Source organism: Plecotus auritus (assembly GCF_963455305.1).
Source record: "Plecotus auritus genome assembly, chromosome: 8".
Lineage (NCBI taxonomy): Eukaryota > Metazoa > Chordata > Mammalia > Chiroptera > Vespertilionidae > Plecotus > Plecotus auritus.
Window position 1 is genome coordinate 15,563,942 of NC_137782.1, and position 27,246 is coordinate 15,591,187.

The 27,246-nt window shown below is 36.7% G+C and overlaps 1 protein-coding gene across 2 annotated transcripts in view; it reads left to right on the plus strand.

The window, feature by feature from the left end:
* The window catches only part of RIT2 (Ras like without CAAX 2), a 259,850-nt gene that overhangs the window by 125,600 nt on the left and 107,004 nt on the right, over positions 1 to 27,246 (plus strand). For both annotated transcript variants that reach the window (XM_080683896.1, XM_080683897.1), the window contains exon 4: positions 9,507 to 9,698. In XM_080683896.1, coding sequence (XP_080540022.1) covers positions 9,507 to 9,698 — 192 coding nt within the window. The remainder of the gene's footprint in view (positions 1 to 9,506; positions 9,699 to 27,246) is intronic.

Consider the following 27,246-nt stretch of genomic DNA (forward strand, 5'->3'; position numbering starts at 1 on the left):
AATTGCTAAAAGGAAACATTGGAGATAAGGGAGGATTTTGGCTAAACTGACCTAGTAGGATTCTTACTGATACAGGCCAGGGTGGTGATCAGACATCATATGGAAGGTGGTAGTGGTTGAGACCTTGGTTAAATATCCAGGACTATAAGAGAAGATGATGAGAGGTTCTGACTACACCAATTTAGAAAGATTGTTGCTTAACTTGGACAATGCAGAAAGAAAGATAAATGTACAATCATCAAGACCTAGCTGAAAGGTTCAGGGATCCTAAATAGAATGTGGTCAAGGAAAGCATCTTTGTCAATTGTAACTCTGATATGGAGGACAAACACTTTGGCCATCTTTTCCTCATCTGTATGGTGAGGACATATAAGCTTCTCAATAAATCCCTAAAATTTTAGGATTATCTGGTAACAAATCATTCTAAGTATTACAAAACAAGGTGATTGGGATTTTACCTGGAGAACCAAATAGTAATTTATTTTTTTCTATCCAGCCAATAGTAATATGAATTACTTTGTGTGATAGTGAGTTTTTTCACACCATTTCATGTGTGTGCACAGGTAGGGTCCCTAGCAGCTGCCGGCTGCTGGCTGGGGCTTCCCTTCTCCCTTTCCCCAGTTGCCTGCCACTGCTGCCGGCTGGGGCAGGGCCAACCCCACCCCCTGGTCAAACTCCTGGCCGAGGGGACAATTTGCATATTAGGCTTTTATTATATAGGATATATATATGTGTGTGTGCGTGTGTGTGTGTGTGTGTGTGCGCAGTGGGGCAAATGTAGGTTTACAGTTTGTATGGAAAATAATATGATAATTAATAAATAACAATAAAAGAATAAACTATTTTGCATACCCCCAACTGTAAACCTATGTTTGCCCCACCCTGTGTATATACATATATCTCACACCTCATTTTCTAAGTGATAGTAGTATCCTATCATGTGCTCTAAATCAATTAGCAAATGCAATTTTTGCATGTGAATTTTTTATTCACTGTGTTTTTGTTGGGACCATCCTTTCAGTATCATATTGGGGATGACTAAAATGCAGTGGATGAAATCCTTTTGTAACAGCTCTGCTGCCTTTTCCCAAGATGCATTGCTGCAGGTTTTATTAGCAAGAAAGCAGCTCACAGTATGAGTGACCTCCAGGATAAACAGGAAACCAGCTGTGATAAAAATATCTTTTAGTGGATTTGTACCACCAAAGGCAGTCATGAAACTAAGTCTTCCAGAAAGTACAAGTCTAACAGATTGGCAAAAGACAAACAGACTTCTATGGAAAAGAAATTTGATGCATGTAGAGACAAGTGAGATTCATTTTTCTTCTCTTATTAGAATAAGACAAATTATTGAAGGTAAAACTGATATAAGAAACATTAAATAGCATTTTAATTAATGCAGATTTCAGTGGGATATACATTTACATAAAAGGTAAACTAGACCTGGCCTTTTGTGTACAGGAATGAGTAAATGACTAAAAGCTTTATCCATTTAATTTAGAGATTTGATTCCATTTTCTTTTTATCTCCATCCTCCATTCTCCAAACCTTACTCTCCTTAAAGTGTATATCATCCAGGGAATGGTACCATCACTTAAAAACTTTTAGCTTAAAGTAAGTAATTAACTAAATGATGATATAAGTATGCATTGGGCTCTGATCCAGGCACCTTCCCTAGTGCTTTGGAGAGTACAGTGCTGAATAGCCCTTCTCTCAGGTAGTTCAGAGTCTAGTGATGGGAAGGAGAGCAAAGCACATTAATTACAATGCAGAGGAAATGTTATAAGTGAATAAATCTGGACTAAGTACTGAGTGTATTTGGCAAGAGAGAACAGAACTAGAAGATAGCTGTCTAAAACCATTTTCACAACATCTCATTTAAAATAGATAAATATGCTCTCAATGAGACAAAGCTCCAACCCTCTCTCCCTAAAATGTAGCAAAACCAATCTCTGTTCTCCAAAACTAATCCAGACTAGTCAACTTTATATCCTAATGCCTATCCCTATGATCAGTCCAAAGGACTTGTCTCCTGATTGTGGCTTTCATCCCTGCCCCAGCCAGATGTTCTTTCACATTAACCCTATTTCCAGTTACCTATAGATATGTTCTTTTAGGCTTTTAGTATCAACTCTAGACAAATGCCAATCTTTATATGACCCTGTGGCCCTTAAGTTATTTGCTTTCTCAATTGATATCTTTTTATTAAGACTTCTGTTGTTTTCCAGGCTCTAAAGCTACAAAAACTGGAGCCACATTAAATTAGTTCTTCCTTTCCTTGGAGAGGCAGTGTGGTATGATGTCTCTGATTTCTAATTGGTAGCTCTCAGAATTTGGCCATATCATATGATATCTCTATATTTTGATTTTTCCTATCTGATGTGGGAGCTAATAATATAGACCATAGAGGTAGAACAGGAGCAAAAGCCCAAGCAATGGCTCAGTAGTATTGATTGAACTATCTATAGCATTTTTCTATTCATTCGCTCTCATTCCCAAACTGGTGTAGGTCAAGTCTTCCTTCCTTAGTTCATCCTTGAAATGCCAGAAATATTTCTCTTCTCTCCATTTTTCTGTACTGTAATCTCTCATTCAAAAATTTTCCATTCTAGCGCTTCTCCCATAGAAATTTATGTTAGGATTACTACAAAAACCTTCAAGAGTGTTTCCATGCCTTAAACCTCTCTTCTCTCCACTCATCTAACTATTGCAAGAGAAACCCTACTGAAATAGGGCTACATATTTTTTTTAAAAAATTCTCTTGGGTTTTTGGTTCCCTATCCATCTAATCTAAAACCAAGTTGTCAGGGCTTTCAGCAATGTGACTTCACTTGACAATAGAAACATGCCATTCTACATGATACACACTGATGTGTGTGTTTTTTTCTGTAACATCATTTCTCATATGAAGTATATATACCAGTCCCCTACCACATGTCCCTAACTTTCTCCCCAAGCCCACACTGTACACCACCTTGCACATCTATCATTGTTCGGGTTTATGTCCTTCACTGGGGTCAGGAAATTTCATTAGTGATTTAACATATGAGCAGATTTGCCACTGTCCTAGAAGACCTGCCATGGAGTCTCTGGAGTTCTCTCACATGCACCCTTGGCTGCTCTTTTGTGGTTATGCCTGTCAATGGAGCCAGCTTCATGTGTCTGCGATTTGTGTAATTGTCTAGGGCAGTGGTTGGCAAACTCATTAGTCAACAGAGCGGCAAACTGCGGCTCGCGAGCCGCATGTGGCTCGCGAGCCACAGTTTGCCGACCACTGATCTAGGGCTTTATGCTCAGAAGGGCCATGTGTTTGGTTTAAAGGTCTGCTGTTGCTGTCTTGAATTTCTTAATTTTTGAACCAGAGTTTCCACATCTTCACTTTTCACTGGGCCTACAAAAGATTTAGCCTGCCCTGCACTGAGTTGTGTTGAGATAAGAAATTTATAAGAGTCATCTTCATTATCACCAGATTCTGTACTCTGAATCCTCCAGTGTTCAATGCCACATCAGAATCAAGGGTCATTATAGTTTTTGAAGCAGCAAAATGAAAGTATTTTAACTATTATCCTCAATTTTCATATGTTGTTCTATCTTCCTCAGAACAGCATTTCTGTATATTACTTGAGCCTTGCTACAGTAGGACCATGCAGTAAGTCTATAAAATGCTTGGAGAGACTTACATTGAAAAATACAATCAGAGACTTAGACTTAGAAAACCTGAATCTGCAGATCCTTTTGATATTGAGGGTATTGTCCCTTATCTGAAACCCCATAAGAGAAATTTGTTTTCATCTCTCAATGCTTAGGGAGAGATTTGTGTCACATGACCCATTAGTGTATTGTTATTGAGCACAAAAATGGTATAATTGATTGTGTTTCTACTGTAGCTTTTGTTGTCTAAAAGTTGAGAGTCAAGTTTGCAGATTAAATTGTATTCACAGTGTATCTTGGCTTTGATGTTCTAATTTCTATTTTTTCTTTTCCATACTTATTCACATTTTTGTTTTATTATATGTATTATTTGTTTTATTATAAGTATTATATATACTTATATGTATTATTTTATTTATTATATGTATTGTTTTATATCTCAAATTCTAGATGCCTGTCACATAGTAAGTGCCCAATGAATAGCTGATGAATGAGTTAGGCAGCATTCCATGATTTAATGCATTCCTGAAAGTACATGAGTATCAAATATTGAAAGACAGGTGACAAATAAATGTATAATGGTGGCAATAGTTATGTCCTCTTTAAACTACAAAATAATATAAAGTCCTGAATTATATTTTGCCTTTCAGAATTAATTTTTGACCATATGGTATCTGCATTTATAAAAGCCCTTTGTTCCTTCCCATTTCAATTGGACATTCTTAACCAGCTTCAGACATCAGATCCAGACTGAAGAACCACCACTCCCTCTGACTTCAGTCTTTGTACTTTGCATCAAATACAATAAATTTATGATACCTACCCTTTCATCACTTTCATAATATAGGGTGTCCCTGTATTTTTATATTTTATTCTTCCTTCTTTAAAAACTTGCAAATGAAAGCAATAACAACCACATTGCTCCTCTGACGGACCCCCAAAATTGAACTGTTGACTGGTAGCTGGTCCTAGAAGTTTAATTGCCCTGCAAAAGCTGAATTGGAATCACAAACGGCTATTTAATGGTGGCAATACCTAATCTTTGGAAGTAGGGTTGCATTAAAGTTGAGAAGCTCTTTACAAATAATAAATTTAATAAAAACACATCACATCTCATTTTCTACCCCAAGCCTTCTTTGCCTTCCTTCTGTAAACTGCTCCTGCCCTTCTCTGAACCTCATGATTCATTTAGCCCTCAATCACGCTTTTTTTATTCTATCCTGGTCCAGGTGAGTTTCTCCAACAGGGTCATACTTTTATTTTTTTTTACTTCTTAATATAGCTTACCACTTGGCATAGTGTCAGGAGCATGACTGATATTTTTTTATTTACTATTTTTTACTAGGACAATAAATTGGGTGTGGAGATGTGTTAACTTGGATATATGGCAATCAGTATAGACCAGTGGTATGTGTGTATGCACGAGAAAGCAGTTGAAAGGAGCATCTAAGTGTAATGCTAGAGCATTTTGGAAACAGTGAGTCATTTATATGTTGGAGTAGCACTAATTGAATGCAATGGTGAGCTGGCTCATTCTCTAAGTTTCTGAAAACCTGATAAAAAAAACTTACTCTGATAATCAAGAAACTGAGATATAAGATTACTAAAAAAAATTGTTTCTTTGTTTTCTTTTTTTAAAATATATTTTATTGATTTCAGAGAGGAAGGGAGGCGGAGAGAGATATAAAAACATCAATGATGAGAGGGAATCATCCATCAGCTGCCTCCTGCATGCCCCACACTGGGGATTTAGCCTGCAACCTGGGCATATGTCTGACCTGGAATAGAACTGTGATCTCCTAATCCATGCCAGTGATCAGAATTAAGAGAATTCTTACACTATTTTAATACACGGAAGCAATAATAAGGAAGTGATCAAGCTGTAGCTTTACTCAAAATAGCTTAGAAAATATTATAAATGCTTCTGTTTGTAGCATTTTACACAATATAGATATTTTGCTATTTATGGACAACAAATGATATCTAGTAATGTTTCTGAATAATTAACCAACAAGTGTCATTTATAGCAGGAAGCAAATGAAGAAGATATCAACATTCAGGATACACAGAACAGAAAGTACAGGGATCTTTAATTCATGGGTGAACAAAAATGGAACCAACATGTTGAACATCACATTTTTTTTATAAAATGGTTTTAGTGTCATATATTATTAAGTTGATACATAGCTGCCGAGTTTCTGCTCAATTCTCTGCCCCCCCCCCAGCCTCCCATGCATCTTTAAGTAACATATGTATGCTATGCTATGAAAAGAGTTGGTAGGGACAAGGTCAGCTAAGAGGAGGCGACCCCCCCCCCATTCATTGAGATAATTCAATTATATCTGTTTTATTGGTAGACAGATTCTCCTATTTGAGCAGAAAAAGGTTAGTCATTTCTGATTACATATATTTGAAAACTACTTCCACATTTATATCTAATGCAGCTCTAAGAGGATTTCATGCCTGTTCTCCCAGTGAAAGGTTCTATTCTGCAGGATTTGTACCAGAGATAATAATAGGATTAATTTGCAGAGTATTTTAAAAATTCATCACAGCATTTTCCCATCTGTTCTCTCTTTTGATCCTCTCAGCAGTCCTGTAAGACGGGTTAAGTGTGTGTTACATTCCCTTTGGACAAAAGAGGAAATTGAGGCGCTGAGGGGTTAGGTGATTGGTTAGAGGACAGACACTAAGTGAGTAACAGACCTAGAAATTGTGTTCTGGGCCTCCCAGGTTTTGTGCTCACAGATCAGAAAGACCATTTCTGAACATAAACAACGAATTATGTACCCTACATTCGGGTGCAAAGCAAAATCAAAGAAGGAGCCCTTTAAAATGCTAATGCTAGAGCCCCACATCTGGAAACTCCAATCCAGCTCAGATTCCAGGCCCAGGACATCTACTAGTATGTATAATAGAACACTTACGTGGCTTTGAGTCTGGTTAACCAGCATGATTAGATATTTACTCATTCATTTATCCAGTACTGTTCCCTGTGGATTTTACCTTCATGTACCTTGCCTGTTTCCCTCATAGGTTGTTGGAATTTTTCAAATGTATTGACCTTTTCTCTGTAGCATAGTTATTTTTGAAGATGTCAAATTTATTGTTGTTTCTTTATGACTGACATAGAGAAAAACCTACTCCAGTCCAAATTTTAAAAAATTCAAAGATTATAAAGCTATTCCATTTCTTATAATAAAATAAAATCCATATCTAGAAGAGACTTTGTAAATGGATAATAAACATGAGATACTTACTATGGTTCATAAATACAAATGAAGGAAACAAGATACTATTCTTTTTTACTTTAAAATGTACAAAAAGGTACAAAAATGTGATGTGACATCTGTGAGAATGAGTGTAAATGGGCACTTTATGTAATGTTGGGAGAGAGTTATGGGAATAATGTCTCTGGTGGTGAGATCACTATTTCTCAAAAATAAAAATGTATGTTCTCTTTCATCTAGCAGTACTATCTCCCAGAATTACATAAATATGTGCAGCAAGGGTGTTTGAGAATGAACATTATAATAGTGTATGTAATAGAAATAAATGGAGAACATCTAAATGCCTCCTCAGAGGTAACTAGTTAAAGAAATCATGGTACATGCATAAAATAAATTATGCATTCATGAAAATAATAATACTTATGTGTGCTCATATGGCATGGTCTGCAAGGTACATTAGGGCTATTAAATCTTAATTAAGGTTAAAAGTAAAAATTATATATGTTACTATTTGAGTATTAAAAGGTGTATAAAGGTAAATGTGTATGTCTATGCTTGTGGACACAGATATTTTGTAAGGATAAATAAACTATTAACAGTCGCACATTTGGGAAGGAAAACTGAAAGTTTGAGGTAGAAAGAAAATTAATTTTACATATACTTTGTACCACTTAAATATCTTGCCATGTGTATTTGTTATTTTTTAATACTCAATAGATAATTGAAAATAATTTTAGTGTTTAAAATAATTGGCAAATAAAATGAACTGTAAGTTGTAAAATATATCTTCTCCACTTTATTTTAGCTAGCACTTTTCTTATGGTTTTAATAATATAAAACTGATGTAACAAAATCCATTTATATTTTCTCAAATATTGCATATATTTCTATGATGATTATATCATTTCTATTTGAAAACTAATTATACATTTGGGAAACATCATTAGTAATTTCAGCCCATAATTCCCTAGTCGATCCATATCAGCTATCAGATTTTGACAGAGAAATAGGGTTTTCAAAATTAGAGAATGTCAGAACAACAAGGGGTCTCAGACATTTTTCTGGAGATAAAGAAAATGGAGACCAAGTAGATTTGTGTCTCCTGTGCTTGTACATTTGACTCACATGGCAAAATTTAGGATTAAGCTCAACTAAAATTTAATACTAAGTAAATTGATATAGTGAGAGTCAGAGAACATGAATTATTCAAAACAACTTTTTGTTAGCTGGCTGTCCATCCATGAACAAGTCTCCTTTGCTCTCCAGGCTCAAGTTCTTACAACTTTGCAATGCTTAGTGGAACCCAGGAAAGCTCTTTGCACCCATTCCATTTTGACTGAAAACAATTTAAGATTCATGAACTAAACTCAGGACCTTATTGACTTTATTACTTTCTCTAATTTTCCAAAATTTCTGGGTCTACATAAATGTTCTCATTCAAAAGACAAGCCACATTAAATCAAATGAACATTTGTTTAAACAATTACTCTGAGCAGAATATTTTAGTAGTTCTTGTAAATGCTTTCCTGGGTGAAGAACTCACATCTTTGCCTCATGGTTCAAATACAGCTCAAGTTCATGTGAATCTTCCTTTCTTTGATTATTTATCTCACAAATTGTCCAATTCACAATAAGTTCTTGTGGTGATCTTTTATTGTTTAGGGTGGCTTCTTCCAAAGCCAGAATCTAACTTTTCTATTTCCCATTGCATGAACCTAATTAGCTCTTATGACTTTAACAATAAATCCAGAATAATAGTGAGTGAAAACAGATATTTCAAACTGAGAGAAACTTTTTAGATCGCAAATCAGACCTAATATTGACTTTTCAGTTGCCAGAACTACTTTTCAGTAATTCAGGGGGATGCAACATGAAAAATTAAGACAGAAATATCCCCAGGATGAGATGTTGATATATTGTGGAAGGCCCCTGCCGAGAGAGAAGAGCAAGGAGCAATGGATAGAATGTAAAAATAGACTCATGACTCAGCATCATGATCCCTCTGTGCCCCTCAAAGAGAGAAATCTAAGAATACCCAAATAAGGGCTGGAAGAGGTTAATGGGGGAGCGGGGGGAGAGAAAGGCCTATGTAATACTATCAACAGTAAAGATTAAAAGGAAAAAAAAAGAATACCCAAATATATAAATGGGTCTGCGATTGTCTAATAACTTCCTTCGATCACAGGGGTAATCAGTGTTAAACTCTAATTTGTTTTCATATTTTTGAAGGAAATTTTAATTCTGTGTTTGGGGTATACAAATTTAGATCCCTTTTCCTAAAATTAAGTAATTAAATAGAACACTATTAAAAGTATATAATTTCTATATGTAAAATCCCCAACATTGTATCAGTAAGTCTGCTATTGAACATATCTCCCCCAAGATCTCTTAAATCTCCTATGATTAAAGATCAATGCTCTGAACAATTTAAAACATTGTTTTTATAATGGTATACTTAGACCCATAGTGCTACTCTATCTGCAAAACCCACAAAAACACTTTTAGAAAATGTCTACCCAAACACTTAGACTCATAATTTGTCTGCTTTTGACCTGTTATTTTATTAGTGGTGTGAGTTGGCTTCACTGTCTTAAACTGCATCCCAATTTTGCTCTTTGCTTGCAGGCAGAGTTCACAGCCATGCGGGAGCAGTACATGCGAGGTGGGGAGGGCTTCATCGTCTGCTACTCCGTCACCGACCGCCAATCATTCCAGGAGGCTGCCAAGTTTAAAGAGCTCATTTTTCAGGTCCGTCACACCTACGAAATACCCCTGGTGCTGGTGGGCAACAAAATTGACCTGGAACAGTTCCGCCAGGTGAGTGCCAATTTTATCCATTAGCTTTTGTCGGACACATAGTGCCAAGTATGGCTGCTTTCCAAGGTTCATATGGAGAATTCTGAGAAAGAAGTGATGCACATGATTTTTCTAAGAAATCTTGAAGATTCTGTGGTATCTTGTGCTAGCCACCACAATATGTGCCATCTCACATGGTACTTTGCTGTGTCCTTACCACTCTCTCCCCCATCAGGAGGCTGCTTCTCCCAGCCTCCTGGATCTGGGCTGGTCCTGTGATTTATTTTAAGCAGTAGAGTATAGTATAACTTCTAAGGTTGAGCCTTAAGAGTGAAGCAGGTTCTTCCTTTGCCACCTGAAATACCTGCTATTAGGGTCGAACTGCCATTTAAAAAGACCAAGCTAACCACTGGAGAGTGCCAAGTGTACAAACAACATCCAGTCTCATGGCTGTCCCTATCAAGGTACCAGACATGTGGGCAAAACCACTGTGCATGTGCCAGCACCAACCACTATCTGACTGTTACCTCATCAGATACCCTAGCCCAGTGGTCGGCAAACTGCGGCTCGTGAGCCACATGCAGCTCTTTGGCCCCTTGAGTGTGGCTCTTCCACAAAATACCACGGCCTGGGCGAGTCTATTTTGAAGAAGTGGCATTAGAAGAAGTTTAAGTTTAAAAAAATTGGCTCTCAAAAGAAATTTCAATTGTTGTACTGTTGATATTTGGCTTTGCTGACTAATGAGTTTGCCGACCACTGACCTAGCCAATCTGATGGAACAGGAAAACCTCCCAGCTGAGCCTTGTCTGGATTTCTGACCTCCAGAATCCTGGGCAAATAACATGGAATTGTTTAAATCACCATGTTTGGGATTTTTTATTGTTTCATGAAAAATTAATCAAAACAGAACCTTTGCCACCTTCCAGAATCAGAACAAGCAAAAACATCTCAGGTTGAATAAGAAATAAATCTGCTTCAAGTTGCCCCGGCTATATCACTGTGATCCTCAGATAGTCTCACAATTTCTCCCAGCAAACAAAATTGATAACACAGAAACCATGTCTAGTTTAGACTGTGATCCATTGCCAGAGTTCATGTGGCACATCACAGTTTATTCTCATGTCATCAGACACTATCAGGGCCTAATGGGCAAACCATGATGGCCTCGTCTCAGATGTCTACTGAGTAGTACTTCAGCTGTCCATAGGACTCCTGAAGAGACTAAAAAACAAAAACCTAGTTCAGGGACCAGACAAACCAATTTTACAATTTCATTGCCCTGGCTAACTTTGTGCAAAGTGAACATTACTGAAAAGTTAAATGTAAATCAAATTTTTGTAAATCCAATTTCTCTAAATCGGGTGGCTTAGTTATAATCTGAGATGCTTCATCTTTATTTGCATTGACTTTAAAATTGAACTGGTTTATGTTAGATGCCTTAAAGTAGCCTGCTAATAAGACCTTTTCTGAGGTGAGAATCTTTGCTAAAGCAATTAGTTTTATCCTACACTAAGTATTTTTACACTTGTATTTTTGTATCTAATGCATTTTAAGTTAAAGTGAAAAGTTCTCGTATGGAGCTAATGTTTATGAATTTATGCCTAACACAGAAAATTATTCCTGTGATTTCCTGCAATGCATTTTTGTGATGACTTTTTTTGTATATTTTACTTGGAAGCCTAAGCATCCTAAAGTGGAGGCTAACTGCTTTTTAGGAGCTCTGATATTTGTTTGTTTCCCCTGCACCTGTTCTTCTGTCTTGCTTTATTGCTTTCTCTTTCTCCAAGCAATGTTTAGCATAATATGGTTACATTACTACAGTGAGAAATTCAAGTTGTTCTCACTAGCAAAATATGAATCTATTCTCAGACACTTGACAGAAAGGAAGTAGAGAGGTATAGGTCTAGTGGCGAAAGCTTCAGATACTCCTCTGAGGGAAGGGATGTGTTACTCTTTCTTTAGGAATTCTGGGAGTGGCATGAGGGAGCACCCTGAGTTGCAGGTGTACCATCAGTGATCACGTGACCACCGTTATTGCATTTCCCAGAATTCCTAGAGAATATAAACCTTTAATTGGATGTCAGTCAAGAGAGCTGTAAGTAACTGAGAAAGCAAGTGAATTTGAGAACATAAGGAAAACTTCTTCCAGCAAAAGTTAATCAGGTTAATCTCTAGAATGATTGTTCTCCATGATTCCAACACTGGCTGGCACTGACTTTCACCTCATGCCCCTGGCCTTGCTCCTACCTTCCTAGGCTCAGTAGTGGTCATTTGCATGTCCCAAAGGGATATTTAAGAAGACCCCTATCTCAGCCCGGTTAATTGCATTTTAGCAGTGATGTGAATCCCCAGCATCACAAATATCACTGAAACAAATACCAAAAGAGACATTAAGGTGAGTGAGTAATTTTGCAGATTTGACAGACTTTTCCTTTTAGATTAAAGAAAGTAAACAAGGTAGTCACAGAAAGTGCAATAACCATGAAAACTCAAATTATAATATTTTAAAAAATGTTCATGTACCCAGTAATGATGTGTTGCTATGCAAATTTGGCTTCTGGCTGTGGTGTTTGTGCTGGAAATAATTATTCCTATAATTGTATAGTGGCTTTCATTTTCAAAATGCTTTCAATGCGTACTTTAGTTTAACCGTAGAACTGCCCTGTGTAGTTTTAAGACAAGCATATGATGGATGATGGAGATATTTGAGATGATATTGACAGAAATTGACTTTAAGAAGCTACTGCTGTTTGTAACAAAATGAAGACTACACCCCAGATCATGCATACCTCTTTTAGTACATCAGTATTTAAAGGTGAAGTGTGTTGTTTTTTTCATCTAAAAACAAAAGCAAAGATGCTGACACTTGCATCATCTCTAGCCCAAAGGACTTTTGTGAAGATTCCTAGACTAACAAATTTTAACTCTCACAGATCCTGGGGGAAATCACTTTGGCTTTGGTTTAGGACTGGGAGCCAGAGAAGTGGGATCCCAACCCTGCAGCTCTTCTTCCTCCTGGTCTACATTGAAAGAGCTTGAAAGAAAAGCTATTTCTTACCATGTTTGCTTGGTAGAGTAGGTAGTGGCTGCATTCCTAGTGCATTTTGGTGAATACGCATTCCTTTCCTACCAAGGAAATAAATGAGTTTCAGTGCCTGATGTTTTTATCATCATTTGCCAATCTGAGCTGAAATATTGAAGGGCTCTAATTAAAGTTTAGTATTTTATCTGGGAGCAATATTCATGTTGACACTGACAATGATGATGGTACATTTAGTAGCTGGAAGGCTCTGTGACAGGCACTTACCACACATAATTGTATGCATTCCCTTCCACAAGCCCATGAATAGACTCCTGCATGATACCTGAGTCAACTGATTCTTTAATACATCCAGTAATTTGGTCAAGGTAACAGGGCTAGTTGGAGTTGAGAGGCAATACCCAGAGTGTTCTAATTTGAAAATCTCATTATATTATAATGTTGACTTGCAAACCATTATTATTTTTCATTAGTTAGTTGTTGTTGTTTTTTATCAGTGTTAGGATCTTAGCATGTTCCTCAGAGAATAGGACATGAGCAATTGCATTCTATTGGCAAGTTGAAGTAGGAAGGATCAGAATAATAACAACTTGGATGTGGATTGTGGAACTCCAGGACCTTGGGCAAGTCAGAAGTTGGGGGGTAGGGGAAGAATGTGAAGAAAAGTACGAGTAAAGAAATGAGGGTCAATACCACTGAAAAGAACCATTTGCTAATCAACTGAATAATGTGTCCACAGTCTACCCAGTCTATTCTAAAGCCTTTTCTAAGGTCCCAGACAATATTAGGTCCCTGAGCTTCCAAGGTCTTTGTCCCTACTATCGTCTTCTGCAGTCACACTGGGAAGTGGAAGGGGATAATTCCAGTATTTTGGTTTTGCAAAACCCTGACCAACTGTGCAAGTAAAAATGGCGCTAAGAATGAAATGGGTTCCAGGGATTTGGGAGCTAGATTAGCAAAGTTTGATATCAGTTCCAGACCACAAACTGTTTTATCCCGAGGCGGACCGTGACAAAACCCTCAGTACTGACAGTCTAATTGCAGCTTAATACTCAGCTTGAAGCTTTGAATATCTGCTTTGCACAGCCTGAGTAACTCTTCGAATGCTGATTGTGGATTGTGAAAAGGCCTCTGTTTATTCTTCAGGAGATATCTAATGAAAATAGTTCCATTCCTGTACTGAGAGGGGCATGTGGAAGCTGTGTGGATTAAGAATCATAGTATTAAGGAAAAAAAAACACACACACCTATTAGGGTTATATGAAGCATGTACTTATCTTTGCAGAGTAGTGGCAGCTTTGGTGCAAGGTGAAGGAATGAATAAGTCAATCTTTCTCCTCAGGGACTTTCCATTCTCTTCAGAAAGGATCTATACATAGGAATAGGGCAGAAATAAATGTTGAACCATGTGGCATTGTGCATTGAGTGCAGTTATTGTTGAGAACTAGAAAAAATGATGTGGGCAGCATTTTTTGAGGAAGGATGATGCCAAATGGAGAGGCATCCTGACTAGGTAGAAAGGATCAGGTGAATGCTGATACTTCTTTTAGGAAGGACCAGCAAGAGTAAATCTACAGAGTAGGAAATGTATTGTGGGGCTATGAATCTACACAAGCCATGAATGCTAGGGAAGGAGGACAGTGGATAAAATTGCTTAAATTGAGCTCATCATTTTTCAAACTAATCACTTAAAAGATCTTCCCTAAAGAAAGCAAATACCAAGTGGGCGACATTTTACATGTTTCTGTTGTCTTAGACAAGAGTTCAGCTCTCCATGCCCTTTCCTAGGTATCCTGCCCTGGCCTAACTCTGATATTGAGAGAATTTTCCTCAGCTCTCAGTCAGGCTCTGTACATAATAAGTCACTATCAGTGTCAGTGTCAATGTGTGTGTGTGTGTGTGTGTGTGTGTGTGCAGTTGTAGGTATAGGTATATGAGAGACCAAGGCAATTCTGTAAATCCAAGAGAATAATACCAAGCCCTGCCAGTGTGGCTCAGTGGTTGAGTGCTGACCTAAGAACCAAGAAGTCACAGTTCGATTCCTGTCAGGGCATATGCCTGAGTTATGGGCTCAATCCCCAGTGTGGGGCATGCAGGAGTCAGCCGGTCAATGATTCTCCCTCTTCACTGATGTTTCTCTCTCTCTCCCTCTCCCTTCCTCACTGAAATCAATAAAAATATATTTTAAAAATGAGAGTAATACCTATATGTTGAGTTACAAATAGTCTAAAAGAGAAGCATTTGCAGTTTGCACATTGGGAATACTTTAACTTTATCAAACCGCACGTTTAGGAAATTACATAATCCATATTGCCCTTAAATGTCTTTTTTTAAAATAATTATAGAGGTACATGAAATTGCAAAAATATGTAGAAAAGGTAATGTGTTATTTTCTTAATATCATTAGTGTTTATATATTACACAACTATGGAATACTATCAAAACCAAGAAATTGATATTGGTTTAATCCATAGATGATATTAAATTTCGCCAGTTATACATATACTCATTTGTGTGCATCTGTATAATTCTATGCAATTTTCTACATCTATAAAGAAACTCAAGATTTTATAGAAATTTATTAAATATATAGGTTAGTTTATGATGAATTAATATCTTTACTATGTTGAGTCTTCCAATGAATATGATGTGCCTCTCCAAGTATTCTTTGATATCTTCATCAGCATTTTATAAATTTCATCATGCCGAAACTATAAATTGTAGATTCATACCTAAGTATTTCATTTTAAGGGATTACAAATGGTATTAATTTCTGTTTCAAATATTCCTCGTTAATATATTGAAATGCAATTAAATTTTTATATTGTATTCTAAAACCTCACTGAACTTATTAGTTCTCAGAGTATTTATTTGAGTTCTTGGGGTTTTCTATGTAGACAATCTTGCTATTTGAAATAGGGACAGTTTTATTTCTTCCTGTCTAGACTGTATGCCTTTCTTTCCATTTATTGCCTTACTTCAATGGTAAGAACTTCCAGTACTATGTAACATAAGTGTAAGACAGACAGACATCCATACATTGACTCCAGTCTTAGAGGGAAAGCATTCAGTCTTTCACCATTAGACTTTAGCTATAGGTTTTTTGTAGGTTCAATAAAACTAAGTTTGAAATTTGTTCATATTTTTTATACCTTTGTTAGTTTTAATCATATATAAGATGATTTTATTAAGAGCATGTGAGTATGTGATTGTTGAACCTTCCAGATTGCTTCCTTTTCTCTATATTTCTTCATCTTTTTTACTGCTTTATTCCTCACATTCTATTACTATGCCTTTTGTAGTTATCTTCTCTATTCCTTTATTTTCTGTCATTTTGTTTAAATTGTCTTCTTGTAAGTAGCATATAAAATATTTTTGAAATTTTAAATCTAATTTATATACTCATTTAAAGACAATGCTGCCCTAACCGGTTTGGCTCAGTGGATAGAGTGTCGGCCTGCGGACTCAAGGGTCCCAGGTTTGATTCCAGTCAAGGGCATGCACCTTGGTTGCGGGCACATCCCCAGTAGGAGGTGTGCAGGAGGCAGCTGATTGATGTTTCTCTCTCATTGATGTTTCTAACTCTGTATCCCTTTCCCTTCCTCTCTGTAAAAAATCAATAAAATATATTAAAAAAACTAAAGACAATGCTAATCATTTGAATATTTTATAATTATTGATACATTGAAATTTATTTAGTGTTTCTTATTTATGGTATTTTTCTTTGTTTCTCTTTTATGCCTTTCTGTCTTTAATAAATAATACTTTGTTCTTTTCTTATCCCTCATATTATTTGGAAGTTATAGGTTACATTTCTATTTTACTCTACAATATTTCACAAACATATTCATTTTTACTTTCTCATAAGAAGAGCCAAAATTATTAGTTGTCTTTACTTTCTTGTCAAACAAAGCATCAGCATACTTCAATCGCCTATGACGTTTCCCATTGTCATCTTCTAGTTAGCTGTTATTTAGAATTCTACTTTGTTATTTTAAAATTTTAACATAATTAATATGACAGAATATCTGTAAATTATTATGAAGTTCATAATAATAAAATGCACTTCAATAAACTCTGCATGAATTTAAGAATCCAAACATTCTTAATAACATTGAAACTCCCTATGGGCTTATCTGTGATTGCACTTCCCTGCTGTTATCTTCTGAATTTGTGTTTATATTCATAATAATTTTCTTTAATTTAGATTCTTACTACATATCTATGTACTAATCATCATTATGACCCTTTTAAACACATTTTATAGGTAAAAAAACATAAAGGCCAATGGTTCTCAAGGATCCTTTTACATTCTTAAAATTATTGCACACCCTCCTCCCCTGGGGACCTTCTGTTTGTCTGAGTTAGATCTACTGGTATTTACATATTATAAAATTAAAACAGAACTTTTAAATAATTGTTACTTATAGGTCTTTGAATTAACAATATTAAGCTGATTACAAATAAATATCATACAAATTCTTTAAATAAAGATAACCTATGCCCCTCCCCTAATTAGTGATAGAGTGACATTGTTCTATAATGTTTGCAAGTCTCTCTAATGACTGGCCTAAAAGAAGACAGCTAGGTTCCCCTATCTGCTTCTTTATTCAACCTGCAGTAAACATGTTTCAGTTTAAGTATATGAATAAAATTCAAGCTCAGAAATGTAAAGATATTTTATAGCTCTTCCAGATATTATGGCTATTCTCTTTTGACAATACAGGATAATTCAAGGAGGGGAATTTTCTTAAGAATTAGTTGGCATGTGGCCTTCAAAGCCATGTCCAGTACTCTCCTACCTCAAATGAAATTCACTGGTTTACCTTATATTTTTAAAGGACCTTTTGACAAAACATGCAGGGTTTTGTAACATCATGAATTGAACTTTTGGAAAATATTAGTCACTAAGTTATGCAGATCTTCCAAATGGTAACATATACAAAAACATCATATTTATTCATTTTACTATCAATCTCATTGAAACTTTTTTAGAAGTGGTAAATTGTTAAACTCATGGGAGAGGACATAAGTTTTCCAAAATTATAATTTTTGCTTCGAAGCTCAAATTTAACTTGCCACAAATATTGTCCATCGTTCTCCTTGAAATGAAAGTTTCATTGCTTTAATTGTCAAGATAATGAATGCCTCATATTTAAGTCTGAATAACTATCATTTATCTATTAATAGTCCTTTCAAGCAAAAATAGTGTTCCATAAAAATGTAGCTAGTTCATCTCATAACTCAAACAATTGTGTAAGGGTTTTAACTCGACAACCATTGTACATTATTAGCAGCAGAAGTGCTTTATTCATACTTCTCATTTCATTACCCAAAATATTAAAAAGATGTCAACTCAAGGGTCAATATTTAATGAAATTAATAATGTTTACTGCTTCATTAAGTTTATTCTTAAATTAAACTGCCATTCTTGATCATGTGAGCATGTGGTAGAAAGAATACAATAGTACTAGTTTGCTTTATGCCACTGCCTTGATTCATGCTAAAGCACCAGCCATTTTACCCGGTATGGGTTTTGCAGCATTAATACAGATGCCAGTGAAAAGGGCACATAAAACCTTAAAAATGTAGTAAAGTAGCTTTGTTTAACCTCAGGGATCTGCTGAAAAGTCTTCCAAATCTTTGGCGTTCTATGCTTTGTATTTGAGAGTCGCCGATAAAGATAAACTCTCTGTATTTTGTGATTCCATCCCTTGCAATCTTTTTTCCCCAATTTATTTTTTATTGATTTCAGAGAGGAAGGGAGAGGGAGAGAGTGACAGAAACATCAAAGATGAGAGATAATCACTAATTGGCTGCCTCCTGCACGCCCCACAGCGGGGATCCAGCCTGCAACCTGGGAAGACCAGGAATCAAACTGTGACCTCCTGGTTCAGACCAGCCAGGACCCTTGCTATCTTTTCTGTGATATAATTTCATGATTTTTTTTCATTTCACTAACATCTTCAAACTTTCTCTTTCCTGTCCAGCTACTCTGCCTTAGCTTACCAAGTTGAAGCTCTCTTATCCACTCCACATATTTTCTTATTGAATCAATCAACATTGATTTTTTGAAAAAGAGAAAGAATTGTCAATAACGTATTTATCCTTTTGAGGAAGCCTACGGTAGAAGTTTAGACCAAGGAGATGATGCTATGGCATTAGATATGGCCAATCCCATGAGAAGAAACCCTTTCACTAAAAGGTATTTGACTAAAAGCACAGGTGTGCTTTTTAGCTTTTTAGCTTTTTTTCTTACTGAAAACTACTGTCTGGCCTGGAATAACCTTGACTCATTTAAATCTTGACTCTAAGGTTGGTATGAAAAACCCCAGAGATATTAATTAAACTTTAAAACTCATTATATCTTTTTGGATTTCTTTTTGTTGAAAACTAATTGACCACATATGCCTTCTTACAAATGATTCACAAAAACATACTTATTTTTAAAAATTAAAATGGTGCAGTAAATCTAAAGAGTGTTTTTGATTGCCTTACACTGAACACACTCAATCCCCCACCATTTTGGTTCCCATCCCAGGAAAATAACAAAACAGTTGTTAGTTTGCTGTGTACCTTTCTGGACCTTTTACTCATTGTTCTGCAGATTGCTTCCCCTAATCTACCTAGTGACTGATAAATCTCTTTATGTCAATCAATAGAGATCTCAGAATTTACAATGGATAGAAGAGGCAGTGAGACTTACTAAAGGTGATTAGCACACCTAAGTTAAACACAACTATTTAATGAAAATCTTGGACAATAATTTAGATGTCTTGAATCTCAGTTAAAGTCCTTCACCTCTCACATGTACTCAATCGGAAGAGTCCAATCATAGTATTCTTTAATGTTTTTTTTTTTCCTTTGGTGCTATAAACATTGTTACTTTAATGTTGAATTCTGTATTCAAATATCCTTCTGTCCCCAAATGATTCAAATTTGGAGACTGAAAGACAGGAAGTATAGATAAAAATATGTTTTGAATAGAAATTCAACTACAATTCCTAAGAGTATAATGTGGAGGAAGATGTTTCATTTTCAGTAAATTATGATTCAATAGCAAGAATCTAATATACTTGCTCATTGTTCTTAATGTCAGAAAGTAAGGAAACATTTTTCTTGATGTGAAGTCTAGGGCCTGAGTATTCTGAATTGAGATAATGTATTTATGGCTGAAAAGATAATCATTGAAATCATAAAGATGTAAGTGTGGTGAAAAGGTTTAAGAGAAGTTCCCAATTCATATCTTACATCTGATTGCATGGGATTAAAATGCCAAAACCTAATTCCTCAGTGTAAAAAGATCTGCAGATCTCCTCATTGAGGATAAGAGGGAAGCTCTCTCTCTTCATCCCTCTACTTACACTTGAGTCTTCTCCTCTCAAGTAGGATATTCATAACCTGAGAATACACTGGATAAACACCTGCATTTGTGTCAAGCTAGCTACCTGGAGTGGTAAAACCTGAAATTACTTAACCCATTGCTGAAAATGTTTCTTTTCACAGTGTAATTGTGATTAATGTCTAAACATTTTCACATAAGCAGCTTCTAAAAACTTGTCAAAATTATCTCTATGTATATAAAACTCACCTTCCAAAAAGTGTGATTGCCTTATCATACCACAGTATCATTTCTTCCACATAAAACAGTGTAATTTTATATGAATTGATTATAATTGCAAATAGTCTTAATTTTTACTCTTTAAGGCTGCCTATCTTATTTCCTCTTTAGAGTTGATTTCATAGTCTATTATTTACCAGTTTCAGAAATATTTAAGATGTATTTCATTTATTATCACAATCCAACTCATACACTGATGGAACTACTACATGTTTACTTTAAATGTGGCTCTGCTAATTCTGTTCTTAACTCTCCAGGAAGTGGTGAGATTCTCTCAAGGCCATTGTATGCTGCTTACTTCTTAAGATAAGATTTTCTGCACTGGAGATTGACATCTTTCCATGTGTCTTGTTCATGATTAGGTTCCCATTGATTTTCTGTTGATTTCTGCTGGAATTTGGCCTCCACGAAATTCATTGTCTGTGACATCAATGCCTTTTTGATAGAGAACGTTTTTATTTTGCCAGCAATCTTATAAAGCACTCACTGCTTTGACTATGGCAACGCCCCTTCTTTTCCCCATTTTCATGTGTCACTGACACCACAGGATATGCAGGGATGTGACAGAGTGATGTTCAGCTGCAAGAGCTCAGCTGAGCTGTGCTATTTTTCTGAGAGTCTTCAGCCTTTGACAGAGACAAAGAGCTCTATCAGGCTTGCTCTCCTGAACACAGCTCACAGTCTCTCAATCAGTAAATTACTGTTACTGAAATTTGATCTGTTTGATGTAAAGATTTCTTAAAGAGATTAATCCTATGGTTCATTCACATTTCAGGGTCACTTGTTTTAATCTAATGAGCTAAAAACACTTTTATGAATATGAGTTTTGACTGAGAGCAAAAAAGATAGAAAAGGAGTAAAAATAAAAGAAAGTTACACCCGCTCATGATAGAATGAAGATAATAGATCTTTCTATCTTTGACTACCTCTTTCTTTCCTCCATCTTCCTTACATATATTTGGAAATTCCCTACTAGCAATAAAATGAAAATGTAGTTCAAAAGTAGTGTTTCATTTATAACATGGTTCCTTTCTTCATATAGCCAACTCCATGTTTTATTCTATACATACATACATTTACACTCTAAAGAACCACTTTAAGGCTCCTCTTTAGTGTACTGGAATTGCCAGGTTCTTTAACCTTGGGGCCACTATTGTTAAATAAAGTTCACTTGAATACAAGCACTGCCTTACCCCAACATTCAATCTGATAACTGTGTTGCCTTCAAAGTGACTCATGGGTGGTTAGGGGATGCACCATGGATACATTGGAATAAGGATAATCCATGTCTAGGAGGGACAGAACAGAAAGACATGAGATGCTATCAGGCTACTCAAAACTGCTTTAAAACAGATGAATGTTTTCCTTCTGGAATTATTTATTTAATATTTTCTGACCATGGTTGATCTGAGTTACTAAAACCATGGAAAATAAAACTGCAGATAATGGGAACCACTGTATTCTAAGGTCTGAGTTAGTACTCCAGGTGAGATGCACTACAGAGTTCAAAATCAGCAATGGATAGGATTGCTTTTTAATAGATGTATATATTTTTTATTTCAGAAAGGAAGGGCGAAGAAGAGAGAGATATAAACATAAATGATGAGAGAGAATCACTGATTGGCTACCTCCTGCATGCCCCACACTGGGGATCGAGCCCACAATCTGGGCATGTGCCCTAACCAGGAATCAAACTGTGACCTTCTGGTTCATAGGTCGATGCTTAAGCACTGAGCCACATAGGCTAGGCTTGTTGTTTTTAATATATTTCATTTTTAGAGCACTATTTGGTTTCAAGGAAAATTGAGCATAAAGTAGTGTACCCATATAGCCTCCTGTCCTCACACAGACACAGCCTAAACACGCCCCCTTCCATAAACATCTCCCATCACAGAGGTACGTTTGTCACAGTCAATGAACCTACACTGACACATCATTATCACCCAAAGTCCATGGTTTACATTAGGTTCATTCTTGGTGTCATACATTCTATGGGTTTTGACAAATGTATAATGACATGCATTCATCATTGCAGTATCACGGAGAATAGTTTCACTGCCCTGAAAATTCTCTGTGCTTTGTCTGTTCATTCTTCCCTCTCTCCTAACTTCTGGTAACCATTCATCTTTTTAATGTCTCCATAGTTTTGCCTTTCCAGGATACTGTGTTATTGGAGTCATATAGTTTGTAGGCTTTTCAGATTGGCTTCTTTCACTTAGTAACATGCATCTAAACTTTCTCCATGTCTTTTCATGGCTTGTTAGCTCATTTCCTATTAGCACAGAATAATATTCCATTGTCTGTATGTGTCACAGTTTATCCATTCACCCTCTGAAGGGCATCATGGCTTTGGCAACTCTAAATAAAGCTGCTATAAATATCCATTCACAGATTTTTTGTGTGGATATTGGATGGGATTTTTATTCCCCATATAAAGGAGATACAAAAGAATATTTTAATGAATTGAGTAACTTATTTAGAGATCATAATAATTGTTTATATGTTTCTAACATGGACATATAGGACCATTTGACAACTCAGAAAAAGACTGTAAATATCTGGGAGGTTTGATATACATTCAAGTACCTATTTTTTAAAATATGAGTATTCAATTAAGAATTGAGGCTGAGTGCAGGCAAAGAAGAAGGACTGCTGGTGCCATGTTGGGTCTCCACTTGGTCATTCAGCTCTGTCCCCATAATCTGGGCTTCACCACATCAAAGTTCTGCAGTTATCCGGATCTTTTTCCATTTAAGCCATAGATCATCATTCTGTTTTGATCTGAGTATTTCTGTTGGAGAGTTCCATCTTCCCCTTCCAGTCAAAGCCTTATCAAAACCTTCCAACTATAAACTGAACATTACTTCTGGTGAATATAAATGTCTTCATTGTGCCTATTTCCAGTGATATTTTAGTATCCCTCTTATAATTATACTCCAGGCAACTAACCCATTCTTTAAAGGTGAGATGATTTATCTTTATTATTTTTAAAATTTGATGTTTATGTGTTTTTTTCCAATTTGGCAACATAGCTAAGGGAATGTAGAACCAAATTGAGTGAGTAAAAAATTCCATATTAATAACCTTGGCCATTACATAGCAAACACCTAAGAGGGCAAAATTTTGGACCTTTGAAGAATTGCAAAAACCTAAGGTTTTTACCAAATAGAGTTCAAACTGTCTAGGAAATACTATTAAAAACAATTTACCTATACAGTGGTTCTCAACCTTTCTAATGCCACAACCCTTTATTACAGTTCCTCATGTTGTGGTGACCCCCAATCATAAAATTATTTTCGTTGCTACTTCATAACTGTAATTTTGCTACTGTTAATGAATCATAATGTAAATATCTGTGTTTTCCCATGGTCTTAGGCTCTACATCAGTGGTTCTCAACCTGTGGGTCGTGACCCACAGGTTGAGAACTGCTAGCAGGGTCGCGTAAGACCATGGGAAAACACAGATATTTACATTATGATTCATAACGGTAGCAAAATTACAGTTATGAAGTAGCAATGAAAATAATTTTATGATTGGGGGTCACCACAACATGAGGAACTGTATTAAAGGGTCGCGGCATTAGAAAGGTTGAGAGCCACTGACCTATAAGAAGATAAAAACTAAATTATAATTATCATTGTTGGGTATATTTTTCTATGCATTTTTGCTAATGGTAACTTTGATTCAAATTTATGTTTGGGAGGTTTTTTTATAGAATGGAATAATGATAAGGAATTGTTTGAGTAACCATATGCACTTCTCCATAAAGAAACAGACACAGTAGAATTGGAAAGCAATTTAATGATAAATTATCCTTAAGCTCTCATTTTTTTTAAGTTGAAACCACTGAAGTCAAATAATTTTCCTATGGTAATCTCAGTGGTAGCCAGAAATGGTACCCAAATCACCCAGTTCTTTGCATTACAGAATAATACATACCATAATGCCTATGCATGTCAATATATTTAATGATAACTAAAGGAAATCACTCAAAAGAGTCTGACCATTTGGTGAACATGGGATGAGATTTCATCTCTTGAGATATATGTCCTTTGTAGAGAATAAAACAAGTTCATAGTCCAAGGGCAAATCTAAGTAAGTGAATGGTGACTCAAGTAGGGACTTGAGAGTATTCAAGGTAATAGAGTATAACTAGCAATACAAACTAATGTTCTTGATGCATTTCTCTGTCACTTTGTTGTCAACACACATACCTACTTATGTTACATGAGATAGTGTGTGTGTTTATCTTCTATAATTATATGAATAAATGTTTGATAGTGGTATACATTTTTAAAAGGAATCTTGTCAATAATGTGTCCATCACAAAATTACTTTTCTCCTTAGGTTTAAGGCACTTTCACCAACCCATTCTAAAAGAAATAGATCACTGATTCTTCTAGTTGGGACATTGCAAAACCAGCACCCTTCTTCTGGTAATGACCCCTTTGAATTAATATATTCAAGATCGTAAGTATCTCATCATGACAAGGATGTTAAGAAATTAAATACGTATGGCTTTGTATAGTCAATGGTAGTACCAGATTAGGGAAGAATATAACCACCTGAGACCACATGGGGAGGACAGTATTTTGAGAGTAGCCTGTGGCAAGATAATTTGTCTAAAAAGATAGTTTATCTAATAAACTGAGAGCCCAATAAGTGGGAGCACTTAAAATAGAAATGGATTTGAGGAAAGGAAGGACATCCAACCCAGAGCACATAGAGGAGTTTGGATGTGATGAAGGATAATTGGAGACTCTGGAGAGAGAATGCTAGACACTGTATCTTCTTTAATATGCAACTTGGCACTCACCATTTAAGACAGAGCATTCAATTTCTCAAAACTAAATCACACACTCCATGACTAAGCCTCTGTAGCATATTGCCAGTACTTCCAACTTTCTATGATATTATGTGCCAGCCACTTCTGAACCTTCCTAAACTTGGCCATCTGTGACCTGCCAGGTGGCTCAGTTGGTTGGAGCATCATCCCATACACCCAAAAGTCTCGGGTTGAATTCAGAGGGCACTACCAAGGTTGTGGGCTCAATACTTAATCAGGGCAAATATGGGAGGCAATTGAGATGTTTCTTTTTCACATCAATGTTTCTCTCTCTCTCTCTCTTCCTCTCTCTCTCTTTCTTTCTGCCTCTTTCTCTCATCTATCTATCTAAAAAAATTAACAAAAAATATATCATCAAGTTAGGATTAAAAAAATATATTGGCCACCTCTTTCCCTGGACCTGTGGAAGCTACACTTGACATCATCAACCAAACCTGAACTCTGGAACTTCCTATTTCATGTCACTTGTCAAACTCAATGAGGGCACACCATGAAATAGCATGTGCACATCATCAGGTATAAATTTCTAGTTGAGATTATTTTTTCTGAATAGAAGGTATATATTTTTTTCTCTTTAGGGATGCACACTGACCACCAGGGGGCAGATGCTCAATACAGGAGCTTCCCTCTGGTGGTCAGTGCACTCCTACAGTGGGAGCGCTGCTCAGCTAACCTACCCTTCCTTGTGGCTCACCAGCCCAGCGGCAGCCACTCACTCCCTCAGTAGTCCTGCAGGTCCAATTTCCAGAGAATGGGCCAGGCACCGATGAACCAGCACCACTGGCATGATCCCAACAGCACCCCCAGCCTCCTAGAAGTCAGCCTCGGGCACCTCAGCCACTTCACCTCCCTAGGTTCTCTGCAAGGAAGAACCAATATAAAAGTGGTGGCCAGGTAGCTCCCAACAATCAGTGCAAATGTCAGCTGGATGGATCTGGATCTGGGCCCAGCAAGAGCATCCCACCACCCACCCAGAGGGCTGATTACATCCTGCCCGCCCCCCCTACTAAAACCCCTCAGGACCCACCTATGCACAAATTCATGCACTGGGTCTCTAGTATATTTGATTTCCTCAGTAACTCCACCAACAAATCCTTAAAATTCCGGGTGCTTTTATCTAGCCTAATATCTGATGAGGTATGATTGATCTCAATTGCAGTATATCTCTTTTTCTCTAAAACCACATTTTAAGATGAATTAAGTGGAACAAAAATTATGTTTAAATAGATGTATAAAATATTTTTGTGACTAAAATTCTTTTGTCTACATCATAACTTTATAACACCTGGGCCATGTCAATTTCTATCATTTATTTCTAGAAACAATGCTGAATGACCTAGAATTTGAACTATATAATCATTTGAGAATGAATATGGCGGGATCCAAGATGGATGCCGACGGGACTGCAGACTGCTAGATACTATGAGAGTGAGAGAATGAAAGGAGAATGTGTGGATGTGCGGGGAGTGTCAGTATTTGTGAGTGAGGGACAGCTATACTCCAAGAGACTGTTGGGGACTGGCGGACCTCCCCCCCCCACCCCCCCCCCCTGACCAGGCAGCCTCTACTGTGGCTGAAATCTTTCCCAGAGTGGCCAGTTCTGCCACAGAGGCCACGTCATCTTGAAGGGGAGACAGCTGTGATCGGATACTAACTGTGATTGGAACCCCAGCCTTACCTTCAACCAGGGAGATCTCAGATAACTCCCAGGACCTTACAACCACAACACCCAGGGACCAGTTACCTCAGCTGCAAATCCACAAATGCCAGAACTCTAACCTCCCTGACCACGGGTGCCTGGGAGGTCTGCTCAGTGGGAGACAAGTGGCGCGAATTTGCAGACAGGCCCTTTGCCTTCTCACAGAGCTGAATCAAAGAGCAACCACCTGGAACTGGCAAATTAAACACAGCTAGCATTGCCTAAAGAAAGGTGAGATTTGGGATCCAGGCTGGAGGGAGAAACACACTCCATGGGAACTAGAGCCTCAGAAAAAGACTGCCCTCCACAAAATTTGCGGCCATTGGGGTCAGTGTAGCCCCCGAATGTGGAAGGGGGTCCAC